General features: G+C 44.6%; 1 protein-coding gene across 2 annotated transcripts; it reads left to right on the top strand.

Moving 5' to 3' along the window:
* Positions 1–1,800: 1,800 nt before the first annotated feature.
* On the top strand, positions 1,801–19,656 carry LOC116944553 (CUB and zona pellucida-like domain-containing protein 1). 2 transcript variants are annotated; one of them, XM_032958244.2, is made up of 10 exons: positions 1,801–2,222; positions 6,376–6,399; positions 7,103–7,222; positions 7,816–7,997; positions 9,158–9,291; positions 10,579–10,705; positions 12,819–12,928; positions 14,150–14,246; positions 15,158–15,332; positions 17,472–19,656. In XM_032958244.2, exons 1-10 carry the CDS (start codon positions 2,135–2,137, stop codon positions 17,612–17,614), a joined length of 1,200 nt encoding a protein of 399 aa, XP_032814135.2. In that variant the 5' UTR covers positions 1,801–2,134; the 3' UTR covers positions 17,615–19,656. The 2 variants fall into 2 exon arrangements, with proteins under 2 accessions (XP_032814135.2, XP_032814134.2); XM_032958243.2 differs by having other exon boundaries at positions 1,803–2,222; positions 15,155–15,332.

Below are 19,656 nucleotides of genomic sequence, written 5' to 3'. Positions count from 1 at the left end.
TACACGACTATTCACCGTAATATACACTGCCATAGACAACCCCACCCTTGAATTATACAATGCGTTACTATAACAGTTGTTACTCTACAGCAACATGAGTCACGTGAAAAATAAGATCACACTAATATGAATTTGTTATCACTCAGGGAAACCAACAGAGTACAAGAAAGAGCGAATACACAAACTTATCTGAAATGTTATATTTGACAATGTGTGGCCTTATACCGGGATAAGCGGGCAAACACGTATGTGTTATGGAATAATTGGCTGGTCGTGATAGCTAATGGGCTTATATTAACGGATGGCTGAATTACAATATTTTCAAGTCATCATGATCATCTTATATTGGTCTATTAAAATGTTTGTTATCACGCTACTAATGATATGTTGAAATATTTGAAAGATGTCGACCTTTCCACTGTTAAGCCAAAAACCGAAAAGTATTACAAGCATCATATTTTGAACTTGTAACGCACCACGCAGTGTTCTTTAAAACTGTTTTTTGTGTTTAGTTTGTTGTCCTTCCCCCGCACCTCCGATTAGCACGGTTGGCTACGTATGGTGCGAAAGAAGTTAAACATACATAATCTCGAAGAGAGAGAGAACGACTCAGAGGCGCGAGGAGGAACCACAGACAAGCAGGAAGGCAGCAGCAGCACTAACCTGGCACCACCAATTGCCCAAGCTCTGCGGTTACCTATAAATTAAAATATAATCGTTCAATTAACGAGTTTTTACATTTAGGAGGAAACTGGAGCACTAAGAATAAAACCCCATGCGTGCGAGGGGGAAACACCCTCTCACGTGCAGACGGAACAAGTGGAGTCCGCAATTTTGCTTTCTCTTGGCGAGTACCAGGGTATGAAACCTCGATGCCTGCGCATAGGGAGTTTCTCAACATTTTAGGTTAAAATGGGAGCACCACACCTCGCTCAGAGAGTGCTGTCACGTTGATGGACACAACATGCGTGCAGTGATGTAATTTGTCAATTATATTTTCGATATTATTTCAGACCGATTAAATAGTCCATTCAAACCACCATTGAGAGTAGAAATATGTTGTATTTCAAGACAAAGAGCTGGCTCAAAGGCATTTAAACCAAAACGGTTATAAAATGTAAGCTTAGTATTAAACATTATAGCAGCTAAACAGGTCTGATCATGCCACAAATTGGAGGCAGAAATAAACATCTAAGACAGCAAACGTTAACATCAGGAATGTTTCATTATTGACAGAGTTAAACAACTGGAACGCTTCCTTGAGTACATCTTTTTTTCGATAAAATTCTGTTCTGAAAATATCTAGGCAAGCATAAACACAGACAAAATGTTCGACAGAACAACATAAGTACAGCGTTAAGCAACAGCGAATGGTCCTTGATTCGAAACAAATATTTGGTGATACTACCGCTGTTAGTAGTGCAAATGGGCCCTTCTTCCTTATGCTATGAAGGGGGCATTCATTACCATTCGTTGCTCAACAGATAGACTTTCATTTTTTTTACTTTTAAGGCAATGCTAGTGACGAATGTGTTGAGTGTATTTTTTTCTAATTAAATACACAGTGGTAAGAACTCGTAGAAGACGTTCTAGATGGCATCAAATTGCAACACGGAGTTAAGCAAGTGAAATGCCCTCCAGTGAAATTACTTAAAGGACACTGAAGCAAAAGGTGCTACGTTGTTACAAGTAACCGGCGCGATTTAGCTCAAACGAACAAAAGGTGCCGCGTGGCTATTGGCACGGGCTGCGGCCGGTCGCTAGGCTATTTATGTTTTGCTAACCGCTGTTAGTCAATCACACAGCCACGCCGACCTCACAAAAGGTAGTACGTGGTCACACCCTGCCCAGGCGCTGTTCTGTCTGTGTACAGCAGCATCAGCGTGTCACAGATTCCATTCAAATTCGGGGGACGAGGGGAGGAAACACAACACAGAGGCGTCACCGTCCTGTCCACACCTCGTGTTTCTTGAGTTATTGAATTTGCCACGTCACGTGGTGCGAGCGAGCGAGCTCAATAATCGCTTCGCACACCCCCGAGATTTACGAATCAAGGTGGTGGCGACGATGATGCGCGTCGTCTGTTGTTGAAAGGGCAAGTTAGATCAGAGAGTCGACCACACGTTGCCTGCCAATGAGGATGATGCTGCCCCCCTCGTGGCTCGCCACTCACTGCCTCATCGTCCTCTGCTTCGCTGTGCCTGCCATTGCAACAACCACAGGTACAAGGACTCAGCCGGCGCTATGACAGCACCCGTAGACTGCACGCGTGTCCACGGGCTACCTAGCACCGAGAGGTACCCTTCGTGCGCTCTCGCTGTTACTGGTCGTTGCAGCGCTGTGTAACATCTGGACGTTTTTCATTATGCTATACGTGCGATGTATATACTGTTCTGTGTATAATTATTCATACATATTGGAGGAACTATATAGTCATTGAATAGACGTGTAGCATGCATCGTATTGCGTTACTCGCCGCACAGAGCATACAGGCTACATGCGCTCGGCTGGCAAAATACAGGGGTGCCGCACGCACGTCAGGTATAGGCTTACTGGACCACACACAATGGAGCAACTATAAAAATGTATCAATATTTGCTGCATATTTAGACCCCCTTTACCCACGCAATGATGGCCATATATAATACACGGCTCGGTTTATACCACTCGCAAATTGTTAACCGAAGTGAGGAATCCGATTGGGGTAGGCAGACGCGGTGGCTAGGAGATGTTAACTCCCTCGCCTGGTGTACACGAGGTCGTGGGTTCGATCCCGACCCTGACGATGCCTGAAACTATATATTTGGACCTTGCGGTGCTTTTCTCCCCGTGGTCGCGTGGATTTTTCTCCGGGTCCTCCGGTTTTTCCCTCCACATTTTAAAAACATGCGTTCAGAGTATTTGGCTGCTATACATTTCCACGTGATAGGCCACTTCGTTGAGCTATCATTTGTGGCCAGTTCGCTTTTGAATAAAGAGCTGTATCGCTCAGTAGGCCTTATCTGGTAAAATAAAAAAATAGCTTAGCTAGCTTAGCTTAGAGGCTTCAGCTGAAGAAGGCTATGACCTGCATACTCACGTATCAAGTTGGTGTGGTCAAACCCCACGCCCGGCCGCCTTTGTCTCCCCAATGCTGATGCTTAATACACACCGCACTGGTTACTCATATAAGGCTGAGTCGACCTAGGGGAGGCTGATGATGGCCGTGAGTGGAGAACGGAACTCGGGTTGTGTGGTTCGTCACGCAGTGTGCTAACCACTGCGCTGTGGAAAAAGGACGCCCGTATGACCTGGGAAAGAACAGATGTGCGCAAACAGGTTGCCAAAGTGCTTGCGGGGGACTTCAGTAGTAGACATTAGAGCAGTGGTTCTTAACCTTGTTGGAGGTACCGAACCCCACCAGTTTCATATGCGCATTCACCGAACCCCTCTTTAGTGAAAAATAAAATGTGTCTTTTTTTCAAATTCAAGACATAGATATGTTTTTTACTGGTACACAAAATGAGCCGTGCATGAACATTACCTTGTTCAAAGAATAAAACCAACACAATGCATAAACTCACAACAAATTACATACCTGGAAATCAATGTGACTTCTGCTGTTGCCTTTGAGAGATCAGTTCAGATATGCGTGGCTTCACCTTGGCAAGTGCCACTCTCATGTCATTTTCACAGCAAAGTCTGTTCCTTTTCTTCGTTTTTATGTCCAGCATCCTCGAAAAGGATTGCTCACAAAGATATGTTGTAACAAATGGTATAAAAAAATCCAGGGCTTTCTTAGCAATAACTGGATACTTGTTCATTTGTCGACACCAAAACGTTGAGAGCGTTGTTGTTCTGAAGAGTTGCTGTTGAACCTGGCTCTGCTGAATTTCAATGATTTCGTCGAGGAATTCATCATTGACATCTGCTGTTTCAACAGCAAACGTGAACGGCTGTCTCACCCATGCTGGATATGACTCTCTTGTAGGGAAATATCCGTCGAGAGACTTTGCAAGCTCATCTAAGTGCGTGGCAATTGTTTGCTTCAGTTCCGTGGATACAGAAATATCTCCGATTCCAGACACATCTTCGATCTTACTTGCACAGTCGTCCAGAAGCGGGAAGTTTGCGAAGTCATTGTTCTCTGTTCGTCGTTTCCATAATGGTAGCTTTTTTTGAAAAGCCTTCAGGTGTTCTTCCGCTTCCATGATATTGACTCCACCACCCTGCATCTGCTGATTGAGATGATTGAGAGCTGCGAATATATCAGCCATGTACGCTAAAATGAGAATGAACTCAGGATTTTTGAAGCAATCTGCATGGCAGTGTTGGTGCTCTTGCAAAAACAGGGCTAATTCCACACGCATGGCAAAAACACGATTCAGCACCTGTCCCCGGGATAACCACCGAATATTAGAATGGAGCAGAAGTACTTCAAATTCAGAGCCCATTTCTTTACACAGCTCACTGAAGATGCGGTGCCTCAGAGCACTTTTTCGCACATAGTTCACACATTCCACCACAGTTTTTAATACTTCTGCCATTTTTGGAGGTAAGGTTTTTGTTGCCAACGCATGCCTGTGCAGAATACAATGCGTCACAATGATGTGTGGTGCATCGGCCTTTACTAGCGCACCAAAACCAGACTTTCTTCCCAGCATGACTGGAGCTCCGTCCGTACAAACTGCAGAAACCATATCCCATGAAAGATTGTTGTCTCTGAAGAAGTCATCCACAAGCTTCTTCACATCGGCTGCCTTCGTTGTTGTTGTAAGAGGCTTACAAAATAAAAAACTCTTCTTTTATCATGTCGTCTTTCACATAGCGTACAAAAACAGCAAGCTGGCTTAGATCAGAAACGTCTGTGGTTTCGTCGAGTTGAAGGCTGAATTTTGCCGGGCTTGAAATCAGATCCGCGACTACTTGAGCCAAGATGTCTTTACTCATGTCTTCTATTCTGTCACTGACGGTGTCATTTGAAAGGGGAATTTGGGATAATTTACCTTCGGCCGCTGTTCCGAGTATCAGATTCGCCATCTTTAATGCAGCTGGTTTCACAAGTGTTTCACCAATGGTGTGTGGCTTGCCCTGCTTTGCGATCAGGTAAGCAACTTCGTACGATGCTGTCAGGATCGGTTTGTTAACAGGTACAAATCCAAGAGCAGGCAGAGTGGCCCTTTCATCGAATCTGGCTCTCTTCACCCTGAATTCAGCAAGTGTTGTGTTCTTGTATTCCCCGTCTCCATGCAGCTTCAAGAAGTGTTCCTTTAGTTTTGCCGGTGCAAGACTAGAGTTGCTCAACTTGGCGTTGCAAATCATGCAGATAGGACGCTCACTCCCATCACGTTCCGTGATACATGAGAATCCATGTTGTACATATTCGTCCGACCACTTTCTTCTTTTGCCCGACATAGTATGGATAAAATATTAAAGAAATCACACGACGTACGACAACAACAGTCACACGTTGACTACTGAGTACGCACTAAATTCCCCGCAGCGCTGATTGGCCAAGCAGTGTAGCATGATCATCTGCAGCCAGTGATGGCCAAGCGGGCCGTGTGTGTCATCACAAATTTACACAATAATTCAAGTGTGTCCGGACCTCCGTGGCGGGGGCTCTGCGGAACCCCTGAGATCGACTCACCGAACCCCTGGGGTTCGATCGAACCCAGGTTAAGAACCACTGCATTAGAGGGCAGTGTATGGAAATGCATTGTTGTACTGTACATATATCTTCAAATCAAGATTGTACATATATGCTTCCAATATGTATGCTCCCCGACTTGACCAAACCCCACACTGACAGGTTAAGTGGTCAAATAATACCCGGGACTCGATTAATCCAGCTGTGTGCATGTGCACGCTACATTGGGTAATGCAGATTGTACGAGTTTTGTAAATACATATATAAAATACACTCCACAGCGGACGCTCAACGTTGTTACAGACAGGGTTATTTTATGAGACTTGACGTGTTTGTGGGTTGTAAATGAGCCTCTGTTCAAGATGCGCATGGAGATGGCGCGCCTACACTGAATAATTTTACGTGTTGCAACAGATTTAACACGGTGCATGCTTTTGCGACCGATATTGCGATTCGTAATAGTTGTTTGGGTCAGATCGCATTCGGTAAAATATGTCGTGCACCCTCCTCCACCCGACACAGCCAATGAATAAAGTTATCACGTGACAAACAAACGTGGCTAATGTTATTACTTCTTCAGCAGCACCACGCGCGTTGTTGGGTGTAGACGTTTCGTTGATAGTGACAACCAGCATCATCAGGTAGTCGCCAGAAATTATGGTGCAACAGCACGTCTTAATGATGGCCACGTGCTCATGTATTTCCGTTCCATGTGCTCTCACGGACCGAAAAACGCGACTGTACAGTGCAGACCACATCTGCCGCGCCCGGTAAGCCCTGCATCTCTAACGTGTCTTACATATGCAGGGTGCCATGTCCGTAGCACAACGCATGTTTAAATAACAACAATAATTATATGTTTGTGCATTGCAGCAGTATGGTTCATGAGCTAAATGCCAATGTCGACGTCTGGCCATGATGAGAGGGCATCAGCAAAGGCCGTGTAGTTTTGCTGTTCCTCCTACAGTGGTTTTCTACACGGTCCATAGTTGAATGCTGTTACAACTTTGATTGTACTGTTTGTTGCTGGCCGCTTGATATGTTTGGCCATTGGGCCTGTGCTCAGCCAACAGTGGTTAAAATAACAAAGCAAACAAATATTGTATACACGCTTGTAAGGGTCGTTTAAGGGACATTGGGGTTAGGTGAAGACACGGGGATACACCCCCAAAATATTTCAATTAATAAAGGGAATGAAGCTGGGAAGAAGAGGACAGGGGATTGGCTGAGGACTGGAGGAGGGAGATTTGGTGGGGAAAAAAAGAGTAACAGGAATGTTCTGGAAACATTTGGGGGCAGAGGGTATATAAGGGGTGTGTAAAACGTGCCCAGGGCTCCTGAAGAGGTTCCTACCGGTGCTTATGAGTCTTAGTGTGAGGAGCTTCAATAAAGTCCAAAGATCTCCTCGTGTGGGCTGCCTTTCGCAGCATAGACTAGCGAGAACCCCCTTTACCTATTACATCTGTGTGGCAGGGCCCTGCCAGCCGAACCCTTGTATCCATGGGGGTGACTGCAGCACTGATGGGGTGGACGCCGGGAGCTTCAAGTGCCACTGCAAGCCCGGCTGGGTGGGCGACCACTGTGAACACATCGGTGAGAAGGGACTGAGTGTGTTAACTGCTAGAGCAAGTCAGGAGTGCCGTTCCGCCACAAACTCTCCAACTTTTGTATAGATTTCCTGCTCAGCTTTCATAAGATCTGAGGGTCTGGGTAGGAAATCAGGATAAGAGGGTCAATCTAGACCAGACACGCAGTTCACTGCTTGCTGTGTGAGAAGGGATGGTTTGAACATGCAAACTTTTACAAATCTGGAGTTGCTAATATTGTTTTCATTATGGGAATGAGAATGAGTTAATGGTTGGTGGTCTAGGTGGGCAAGAGTGATGGGTGGAAGTAGATGGGGCGTTTTGCATCTCTCACAGGCATACTCCATGTATATGGTCTATATAACAGGACTGGTGGCTCAGTGGTTGATAAAATAGCTACCACTTTGTAAGGAAGTCAACAATGGTTGTTCTTTATAGAAACCTCCACCATGGCAATTTCGATTTTTTTTTACCACTGACTCAGGGGCTTTTAAACGGGATTTGATCATTACCTCGGTGCTCATTTTAACTAGAAATCACCTGTTGGATGTGTGCCTTCATGTAGAAAACGTTAAGCATTTAATGACATTTCTGTTTCAGTATCGCCCCACCTAAACTGCACTTCAAGTTACGTTGAACTGCAGATCTCATTGAGTGTACTGGAAAACCTCCACCTCGACCCGGCCAACATTCATCTGGAGGACCCTTCGTGCCACGGCTCCTCATCGGGGGATTATCTGATTCTGCGCAGTAACCTGAAGGCCTGTGGCACCACATCCGAGGTATTCAACTGGTACCAAGGTTCCCCGCCTCCAACCACTCAAAGAGCCTACCCACACATGGGATCCGACGAGAAAGTTCACATGAAACATCTGTGATCTGGAACCCCACTAGAACTCCCACAGCCAAAGCTGTACCTATGGCATGGTGAATCGGGGTGACTGTGCTTCGACGTCACGTCAGATTTAATACTTCGGGTTTAGTTTGAAGGCGTTGGGGGACCCATACAACATTGGATTTGCCTCGGGCCCTGCACTCCACTATGGACAGCCCTGCTCACATCATTCCTTTATCATGGATTGAAAGAGTGGGCAAATACAATGACATAAAAATTATTGTTTTGGTTGCACATGCAACATCACTGAAATTGGTTTCATGAGGTCACGAGCCAACATGGCAATGCTGAGGTAAACATTTAATGTGGTTGTATGATGTAAATCATGTTTAATTGGAAAACCACATTCGTTGTTGAGTCTCTCGTGTTATAACAATCAATTTGGCTGAGTGATCATTGCCAATTTCACTGGTAACTGAATTATTTTTTGTTACAGAGCAGAAAATGGAATATAGGTTCGGTTTCATTTCATGGAAATTAGCAGCTAACTCCACTTACCAATTTTAGATTCTGGTTTCCATTTGACACTGCAGTGCACTACCCACACCTAACACCTGAGATTGCATGACCTAACTATCTAGCCGACCTGGCTCCAGGTCCTCTCGGATGGGGAGCAGGCAGTTTAGCTGTCGTGTAGGTGACCATAACAGTGATTCACTATTGGGAGAGTGAACTTGTGTGTACAGAGCCAAAGGGAAATAATGGTGGTGCAGTGCCACTCCTGCACCACCTCTAGTTCCGGCCTTGCTACCTGCAGCCATCATATGCAACTCAGAGCTCCACTTGCTGTTAGTGAGAACCTACGAAGGCCGGCACGGTACACGAGGGGGTTGGGTGGCCAGCACCACTCCCGGCAGCCTTTGTTCCCTAACGGCGATGTTTACACCTCGCACCAGGTACTCATTTGAGGCTGATTCGACTTAGGGGAGGCCCAGGACAGGTTCAGATCTCCGTTACCGATGTTGGCCATGAGCGGGAATCGAACTCGGCTCACAGAGCTAACCACTGTGCCACCGCCCCCCACGTTTACCATGCCTTCCCTCTCAGGCACACGGCGACACCATTGTGTACACTAACTCTGCGTATGGCTACGTGATGGGGACCAGGGCTAAGAAACTGCGCATTCCCATGCACTGCTACATCGGTTCCGAAGGGAAGGTCATCGCGAGCTTTGCTCCCAGGTAACGTGCAGCCACACCCCCAGCACCTTATTTTGCCTCTCTCATTACCTACCGTGTCCCCTCTCGTCGTCTTTCTTTCCAATATTCTCTCTTTTTCTCTCTCTCTATCTCTCCTTCCATTGCCCAATGCCATTTTCGGTCCTTCTACCTCCTTGCACCCCTCCAACTGGAATAAACTTTCTCTGTACATTGAGCAGTCCCCCTCCTTAACCTCCTTCTGTTCCTCTCTTAAACCCTCACCTCTTTTCTATTGCCCATTCTCTTCCCTTCCCTTGACCCTCCACTCCTTCCTGTCCCTCCTCTACCCTTTCATGATCCCTAAATACCCTCTCTTGTTGTCACTCATTCCCCATACCTTGTACACCCCTCCCAACTCCATCATTCCATTTTCATTGTTCTGTAATCTATGTCATGCGCCTTAGATGAAGGCACTCGAAGAATATAAATTACATTAGATTGTGACGCTGTCATAGGAAGAAGTTCTTTGGCTGAGTTCAGTTGTTCCTGACTTTTGTTACTACAGCCACCTATTTGGAATTTGGTATTCCAGCGTTCCTACTTTTTCCACTGAATTTTCCAAGGATAATTATATTTTGTTGTTGGTGTAGTATGAAGATTGTCTTTGATTTCAATGTTTCTGTTCTAGTTTCTGTCCACAATGTTACTTTGTAATTTTTCATCATCCCGCAACGTGCCCCAAGATTGGGTTGAAACGAATAATGCGATGTACAAATACATTCTGAATATTTAATGTGACCAATTCTCATTTTTTACGGTCATCATCACTCAATCCCACTGATAAATACACAGATTCAAGCGTTCTGGAAAAGTGCCGCATTTAGTGAAAAATTGTCATCATAAATAATGTAATGATAAAGTTTGTCGAGATACAATTTACTACACACACACAGTAAGATGGCGGGACAAGAAACTGAGGTTACGCAGCTGCATTACTGTATCATTCCGTGTACTGTACCACTGCATTGCGCAGACGTGCAGCTCAAGAAAGTAATTCATCGTTGGCCGCTCAGAAACCGCGTTATAATGAGCGCATTCCACGTTGTGTGAAAAGTGTCCCCTCATGGAATAAAAGTGTTCCATCATAGAGTGAAAATGTGTTGTGTGAATGCGTGTTAAGCGAGGACTTACCGTACTGTTAAAATTCGTGGCGTCTGACATACCACAGTTACTTAAAACGAATCTGCGCTAACACTCTGTGGTAGAAAGATATGTCATGTGTGCCCTGTGTCATACGTGATGACGTCACCTTTACCGCTCTTGCTGCAGGGTGGTGGATAAGTACAGCTCTGGCTCCTTCAACCTCAGCATGGTGCTTTACACCGACCAGGCTTTCAGCCAGGCCGTCAACGCCTATCCATTTGAGGTGGACCTCGGGTCCCCCATCTACGTCGAGGTGAGAGAGGGAATGGCATGAGCAGCGGCGAGATAGTGAACAGAGTGAGCCTTTCTGGTGAGGCCGATGCATACATCTCTGTCATGAATGGTAGTGCGACTGTGGCCACGCAACCCAAACTAAGGACCATATACTAAACAAACTCATTGTAATATGCGAGGAGGAATAGCAAAACTACACAAACTCTTGTCTCCTGAAGCCTTCTCTATAAACTAAACAATTTTTATTTTACCAGGTAAGGCCCACTGAGCTATATATATTTTTTCAGAAGCGACCTGGCCATAAATGAAAGCTCACCAAAGTGGCTTATCTGGAAATGTATAGCAGCCAAATACTCTAAATGCATGATTATACATTTGGAGGGAAAAATAGAGGACCCGGAGAAAAAATATATGTGACCACGGGGAGAACATGCAAACTCCAAATATACAGACATCAGGGTCAGGATTAAACCCACAACCTCCTGTATACCAGGCAAGGTAGTTAACATCTCGCCACCATGGCGCCCTGGTAATGGCTAGGAGCAGACCTCGACATTGACATTCAGCTCCTGTACCACATAGCTGCTGCCATCATCATGAATTATGCAGGAATAGAATAGAACCGGACTGAAATATGGATGTCGTGAGTGTTCACACTGCAGTCCCTAAGTGTCCTTGTTTTTCAAAAGCCCATCTTCAATGAACATATACGTTGACTTTTTTGTCCATCGCACTGCTGAATGAGCATCTTTCCACCGTGTTTCGGGGCATGGGGGGATGGGGGGTGATCATGTAGCCATGCTTCACCACTCTAGTCGATTGAGGTCAGTGAAAGTGGCGAGCGAGATGCGGAAGCATGAGAAGTACAGCAAAACGATGGTTTTGCTGCATTGACCTCTAATCGCCCACCATGTGGATCCACAGCCTTACGACAACCTTGCTTGCTCGTGGTGGTCACCCGTGAGAGCACTATCCAGGCTAAACCTGCTTAGCTTCTGAGGTCTGACCAGTTTGGGCACATTCCAGGTGGTGTTTGTCCAAGGCCCAACATCCATATTGCTGTCATGAATGCAGAAGTATAAAAAACAAGCAGTGACACATTGACAATTCGAAGTGATTTAAACCAGACGAGCTGGACACATTCCTGTCATGTGAAACAAAACAATCTCTGCCTTCACAAAAGAAATACATTTTATGCCATTCCGGACCAATGCAGGTCCTCACTTCCTCCTCCTCATCCTTGCTCTCTTGCTCAAGTACAGGCCTTCTTGTTTTCTATGCAATGAGTGGCATTGACCCATCCCGTGAAACCATTCATCTTCACTCGTCTCGTTTATTTAAAATTATCTGCAGCAACTTCATGCACAACTCGTGAACGTTATTCATTAAGGTGACGAAACATCGCAAGGGCACTGCTTTTTGATTGCATTGAGGCACCAGCGCAAGGGACTACTGTCTGTTGTCTTGGTGTGGTCTGGGACTGCTTTGTTGTTGTTTTTGCTGCCTTTCCCAATATTGATAAATTGTACTTATATCATGAATCAAGTTACTTATTTATAATTAGTGATTTGCTTACCGTTTCCTCTATTTTGCACTCCTGTCATGCGTATTGTTTTGTTTGCTTGTAACTGGCTGGCCCGCCCATACTGGACATGTGGGAAAAAGAGCTTAATAGCTCATCGGATTCCTACAGTCTAAATAAAGATTCTGATACTGTCTTGCTTTAAACAGATCACAAAACCTATCGGTATAGGTATGCCTCTATCAGTGCAGCTTTCGGTTTGTCTAATTGGATGAGAGCTGGACTATGTAAGTGATTGACAACAGATTATGGGTTTGATCATTTGACTAATCGAACATCACGACAGTAGTTGGGTCGTGATTGGCCATGTCATCTGCATGCTTACAGAAGTGATGGGATAATACACGTTACTCCGCGGGGATTTGGTCGTAGTTTTTTTATCTTTCTATCAACAGTTTTGTGTTTTATCAACTTGCAGTTGTCGACAGCTGTCTGTAATTATCTTGCAGCTGTGCATTGTTGTGCCTGTTAAGAATAAAGGTGTAAGCCATCATGTGTCCCCTTTTCCATCCAAGCATTCTTCATTAGTGTCACACAATTTGTTCACTAGGTCCTGCTCAACTCCTTCGATAACAACCTGCAGCTGCTACTGGAGAAATGCAAGGCATCCCCCTACACAGGAGCCCCTGACAATGCATCTTACATCATCGTACAAAGCGGGTACGTGGATGGGCCATGCTTGTGATAATAACGATAATAATAGCGAGAATTACAGTAATACCTCGGTTTACGTCGGCGTATGTGTTCAACGAATATTGATTAGACGTGAATCAAAGCAATTTCCAGGGTAGGTGGAGGCGAAGGCTGAGAGCCGACGGGATATGAGAAAGGCCGGATGATGCTGTCAGCGACGTGAGTGTGGGTTGAGGCGACGCAAATGAGGTAGTGATGTTAATAAAGTGATGATGTATTTGCGAAACAAAGTTAAAGGGGGAGATGTAAATCGGGGTATTGTATTTGTTTTGATAGAGCCACCCTCCCATATGTCGGGGCGTCTCAGAGTGCTTGATGTCATCCCATCATCTCAACGCATTTGAAAGAGCACCCCCAGTGGCAGCAACTGTCCCTGTGTGGCACAAGGCGACTTAGCACCTGGCCTGCAGACGGGGCCGTTAGTCTGCAAGTAGGCTGTTGATGATTGTTCCGTGTACGTATATGATTGAATAACTTGTGTATGGATCATACAGCAGAAATCGTTGATCAAATTCATTCTGAAACTCCTTTGTGCCTTGCCATTCTGTGACTTTCCGCATTGACATATCATCTTAAGTTCATTTTGAAATGCGTATTATGTTCACTTGAACCAGGCTGGAACATGAGAACTGCAGCTGGCGTCTCCGGCTTTTAATCACTGTCCTTAAATTACCAGCACTGCAAGTGCCATGTTCCTATTATGATGCGTTCTCGCATTATTTAGTGAAAGTGTTAGATTTAAATGAGTGTTGCCGTTAGGCAAGTGCTCATGGGGTCTCCATAGTGTAAAGGAGGTAAGCCCTCTCCATATATGGGACTCCCAGAGGCATGAGATTGCTGTCAACATTATGACCGTACTCTATTGATGAGTCCTACTGAGAATGAAACCAGTCAATATTTTTCAAATCCAACCCAAGTGTTGATTTGGTGGTTTTTAAACAATTTACATGGCCACCACACATTCAGCTCTTCCAAGCTCGTGGCTGAGAAAAGGCTGAGAAGCAAGCATTGCACATGCAATGTGGTGGTCGTGTGAACTTGCATGCAAGGCATGATGGGGATTGTGCCTTCCCTGCTGGGTGTGAGCAGCACACCTCTATGTGTTATTGAATCTTAACTACAGGTGCCGAGTGTCCATAGTCCATAGAGTATTGACAGTGTTTGACGGCACGTGCCTAATGATTGCAGTTGTCAAGTGGACACGTCCTACGTGACCTACACCAGTGGGGACGACAAGAGGCAGCGCTTCAGCTTCCAGAGCGTCGAGCTAAACAGCAGTTCACAGGTGCACACTGCCCTCGCAAAGGGATGGAACGCGTCAGAGAGGCCTTCCACCACGAAGATGGAGGAGCTGTGACATCGGCTGACATGCAGGCATTGGGTGGCGACCTGGGGGAAGACCTTCATGCAGCAGTTGATTGCCCATGGCTGCTGATGATTATTACGACAAAATTATACTTATTTTATGCCAGCATCCACTTTCATTTTTCGATTTAAAGCTTTCGTGACTGCAAGGATTCATCTTCTTTGGTTCTTTCAGTAAAGTTACGTAGAATAAGATTAAAATAATAAATTGATAAAATAAAATAACACAATAAAATTCTCACGACGTTTCGACGAGACTGTTCTCCAGACAGTCTCGTTCCTTCACCTGATGAAGGCCGCTTGTGTTGTGGCCGAAACGTCGTGAGAATTTTATTGTTATTTTATTTTATCAATTTATTATTTTATTCTTATTCTACGTGACTTTATCGAAAGAACCAAAAAAGATGCATCCACTTTCAGTTTGATCTTTTCAATCTGTCTCCCTCCTTGCACCTCTGGAATCAACTTTCCCTGTACATTAAGCAGTCCCCCTTCCTAACCGCCTTTCAATCCTCTCTTAAAGCCTCACTTCTCCATTTCCCATTCCCTTCCTCTTCACTCAACTCACCAATCCACTCCTTCCCGTCCCTCCCCTATAGCCCTTTCGTGACCCTTCCACGTGCCCTCTGTTACGGTCACTCATTCCTTGGCTCTTGCATGCCCTTTACCATCTAAATCACTCCATTGTTGTTACCACTTTTAAACTCTGTTATAGAGCGCACGCCTTGAGCTTAGACGCACGCTCTACAAATATAAAGATAAGCTCAAAAAAGATCCGAACATCTGCCGAATATAACAACTGTGGCGGCGGCGATGTTGAATTGATAGCAGGTGTACCTGGAGTGCAACGTGCGTGTGTGCGACAAGTCGGACGTGAACTCACGGTGCCGGCGAGGGTGTGTGCGTTCCAAGCGGTCGGTGCGGGACGTCCGGGCCAGCGGCACACACCCTGAGCACAACGTGGACCTCTCCCAAGGACCGATATCGGTTCGCAAAAGGAGCACCGGTGAGTGCACACACTTGGTCAATTTTCACATATACAGGGTCGCCCAAAAGTCAGGACACATCAGGTTATTGAATTTATTTTAACACTGGCATTAAGCTAATATTTTATCTACTATCATTGTCAACTTGTATTTTTACTCTTTGGTTCTATTCGGTAAAGTCACGTAGGTAAAAAATAAAACAACAAAAATCACGACATTTTGGTCACAACACAAGTGGCCTTCATCAGGTGAAGGGACCAGACTGTCTCGAGGACAGCGCTGGAGTGCGCTGTCCTGCCACCTGATGAAGGCCGCTTGTGTTGTGGCCGAAATGTCGTGATTTTTGTTGTTTTAATTTTTTACCTACGTGACTTTACCGAATAGAACCAAAGAGTGTGGATCCTTGCAGTCACGAAAGCTTTATATCTAGAACTTGTATTTTTCTTATTCATGTGGGGTTGCCTTAAATCCGTCGTTTACAAAACTCGACCAAGAACCCTGAATGAATTGAGACTACACGTAATTCATGAATGTTCGTAAATTATACCTGATTTTTTTCATTTTATTCCTAAATTATTTTCAAAAGATAATTCATACATGCATTAATGTTAGTGGAATTCAGTTTGAACTTTTGTTAATAATAATTAAATAACCCTATATGATTTGATAAAATACAGGAAATTATCCTATATATCCTGACTTTTAGACCACCCTGTATTTGAATTAAATATCCACACGTAATGAGAACACAATAGACTGAATATGAATGTACTTTTGACTAGGAAAGTTAGCGGTGTCACAAAAAAACAAAGAAGACCGAATTAAGTTACAGACACAATCTGAACAATTGGATATAACTGGGAGACTCTAATGCAAAGTTATTGAGTAAACATCATGGACAGAGCTGAATGCATGGAAGGTCATGGTCACCAACGTCTTTGAGAAAAGATACAGCTCAAATAGAGAGAGATAGACTGATATTGCCCAGAGACGAACATTCCCCATCTATAGTAATAGGTTTTTACCCTTCTAGCTGGCACAAAAACTGACACCTTTATACAATAACCACAACACAAGCAGTCAAAAATGCAAACACAAAGAAATAACTCTGATAATGATATGCACTGTCCTTGAATTTGATTGGTCCACACCTGAGACGGCTTTTCTTAGAGCCTAGTCTCCACTGGTGTTGGACCAGATGACACCATAAGGCGTACAACTCAAAAACAGCACACTATCAGAGTATTGAGTGCTCGGGGTAAGCCTTTACATTATGAGACCTCCTTTGCCAGTAACAAGAGCCGTCTCGGGTGTGGACCAATCAAATTCAAGGACAGTGCATATTATCAGAGTTGTTTCTTTTTGTTTGCATTTTTGACTGCTTGTGTTGTGGTTATTGCAAACATGATCCCTTGTATAATGGTGTCAGTTTTTGTGCCAGCTAAAAGGGTAAAAACCTATTACTATATCTTGTTACTGGCAAAGGAGGTCTCATAATGTAAATTCGCCATCTACTTACATTGCCCATAGATTATCACCGTTGTCATTTGTTCATAGAATACAATAGAATAACAAGTTCTTGAGTATTATCACGGACAAAGCTGAATGGAGGGAAGGCCTTGATCGCCATTGTCTTTGAGAAAGCCAATAGAGAAAGATATATACTGTACTGTGCATGCACTGTACCAGGAGTAAAATCAGTCGCATGTGGTGGTGGGTAAAATGTGGGTTAATTGCCAGCTCTTCCACAAAGTCTGGCTGGCGTAGAACAGCGGGCCAACACACCTATGTATTATAGAGGGGCTCTTTCGAAAGCTCCAAGTGGAGGCCCTCTCGCAAGCAGTGCTATGAGCAAGACATTGCAAGGTTGCACCTTTACCTTAAGACGTAACACACAATAGAGTAGACTCTCCATTTACTGCGCTTCAGCCAACCGCCCACATGATCAATTGTGCACTCGGTTGAGTAGAATTTCTGTTGTTGTTGGTGCCAACTTTATTGTATTTTCAAAATTCTCGTGCCAGCCTGTCCGACACATACACACACACCTGTACGTTTCACCACCTCTCTAATTTCGTCGTTACCTGCACTGTACATTATGCATGTGTCCCCCTGGAAACATTTAACTCATGATATCCCCTGCGCTGCTGCTATTGCAGGTTCTTCAAGCAGCGTGCCAGTGGCAGCGTACGCGGTGCCTGCAGCCCTGGCTGGCGCAGCGGCAACCGCTTTGGTCATCGGTCTCTTGATAAAATTAAAGTGTCTCCCGTGGATCAGCGGTGCCCCATATAGTTTCATATAGGTGCACGCGAGCACCAGCACCTGCTAAGTCTGGCATAGCAAGTCAAGTAGCGAGTACTAGTGGGGCCCTAGGCTTAACACACTGTGTCCTGATATTCCCAGGAGCATCCTCTTTTTGAGGTAAGAAACTAAATAAGCAAACCGATTTAGTGTCCCTGACGTAACTATGTCTCAACATAAAAAAGGGGTTTTTTTTCCCATAACCCAGGACAAGCAGCACGGATTTGTGGGAATGCCTTATTTTGGCGGTATCGTTTAAAGGCAAGGAAAATGTGGACCAGTTGCGATATACAGTGTCTGATCAGCAGTGTTCACGCTTGCTTATTTGAATCAATACTGGTGAACTACCGATTTTACAGGCAAGGACCCTGCCATTATGATATGGGGGTCTTTTTGGGGTAGCTGCTGCTGCTGTCCTGGGAAACCGACGAGTCTTTTCAGGACTTTAAATGTCCAGGTTTTTGTAAATTGTGGAACAATTCACCAGGTCACAAGACATCATTTACATGCAGTGCATCCCCCTGTTGCGGTGTTGTGAGATATTCATTTTCTCATGAGGTATGCTGGTCTTAGGCTGGGTTAATCTAGGGAGGCCCAGGTGGTGTGCGAATAACAATTGCCTACCCACTGTCTGTGGCCGGGAGTTGAACCCAAATGGTCAGCATTCCAGTTGCAGATTGCTACCAACTATGCTGTTGCTCTCCCAGCCAATCGGAGAGATATTGTCTGGACTGCCCCACACCTGCTCACCCCCCCCCACGTATGCCATGCCAACTTTAATAGGTGCTCACTAACCACTTGTCCCAAAAGGTTATATCACGAGATGTTTTTTTTTCTCTTGAAGAGAGATGCTTATATAGTGGGTCGGTAAACTTAAACATTAAATATATCTGTATGCTCATATTTTTCGTCTACACATTATATACAGGTTATAATGATTATATCAGACATAAATAAGCTCCTCAGCTCTGGTTATGACATGCAGAAGTTCAAACGGTTTGCACACGTAGTTTTTTTTTTACAGAATCACGATTCTACAAAAGAGACAATCATGGGAATTTCCGCCACACAGCAGCACCGGTTGTAGTGGCTCTGAGACAGCAAAATTGCGCCCAGAGTGTTAAGCAGAAGCACAACATGTACCAGACACAAGCATGTAAATGTCATGACTACGACTGCTAATAATAATTTTACCATTAGCCCCAAGTCAGTAACCGTGACGCCACCGTGGGTGAGTTATCTCCCTCGCCTGGTATGCAGAAGCACGTGGGTTCGATCTCAGACCCTGTCAATATTGGAGTTCACAAATTCTCTCTCTGTGGTGGATACGTAGATTTTTGTCCACATCCTCTGATTTTTCCCTCCACGTAAACATTTGTTTAGATTATTTGTCTGCTACAATAAATTCCCACATGTGATGATGATAAAAGCCAGTTCGATGAGCTATCACGTGTGGCCAGGTTAGCTTTGAAAAAGAGCTCACAGCTCATTGGGCTTCTACGTGACTTTACGAAAGAACCAAGAATATGAATCATCGCAGTCACGAAAGCTTTAAATCAAAACTTTCGTTTATGTCAGGGCAGCTCCACTTTTGTACTTGCATATGTATGTTAATGGTAAAGCAATATTCGTGAAGAGTGGACCTTTTGCTGACCACAGTTGGCACAACACAACATGACGCAGAGTCAATGGTGGTGGTGAATCGCACTGGCAATTAAATGTTTACGGCAACTTCCTTACAAAAAAAATATTTGGCTATATTGCCACGTAGTGATTTTCAGAAATACGGTATTAATCCACGGCTGGGAGATATGGGAAGTCAGATCTGTCATCATTGTCGTCTCCCTTCGCATTGAATAATCCAATTAAATCATGTTTTATAAGCGCATACTCTTGGTTTAATAGTGTGTTTTGTCATCGAGAGTGCTCGTGAATGGTACAATGAATGCAGGCCTGTGGGTTAAATATGCCAAGCGTTCTGTACATGTTGACGGTTTTGTGTTTTTACTGACTGATTAAACGTGTCCTTTTGGTGTAACTACG

Source organism: Petromyzon marinus, chromosome 21 (genome assembly GCF_048934315.1).
Source record: "Petromyzon marinus isolate PM22_M1 ecotype Great Lakes invasive population chromosome 21, UKy_Petmar_22M1.pri1.0, whole genome shotgun sequence".
In the NCBI taxonomy this organism is placed as follows: domain Eukaryota; kingdom Metazoa; phylum Chordata; class Hyperoartia; order Petromyzontiformes; family Petromyzontidae; genus Petromyzon; species Petromyzon marinus.
This window is presented reverse-complemented; position numbering and strand designations above follow the sequence as displayed.

Bases quoted from the DNA above. Each gene is read 5' to 3' on its own strand.
- LOC116944553 (XM_032958243.2), top strand. From the start codon at position 2,135: ATGAGGATGATGCTGCCCCCCTCGTGGCTCGCCACTCACTGCCTCATC. The intron at 2,223-6,375 runs GTACAAGGACTC...GCGACTGTACAG, and splicing joins TGCCATTGCAACAACCACAG to TGCAGACCACATCTGCCGCG. The intron at 15,333-17,471 runs GTGAGTGCACAC...CTGCTATTGCAG, and splicing joins GGTTCGCAAAAGGAGCACCG to GTTCTTCAAGCAGCGTGCCA.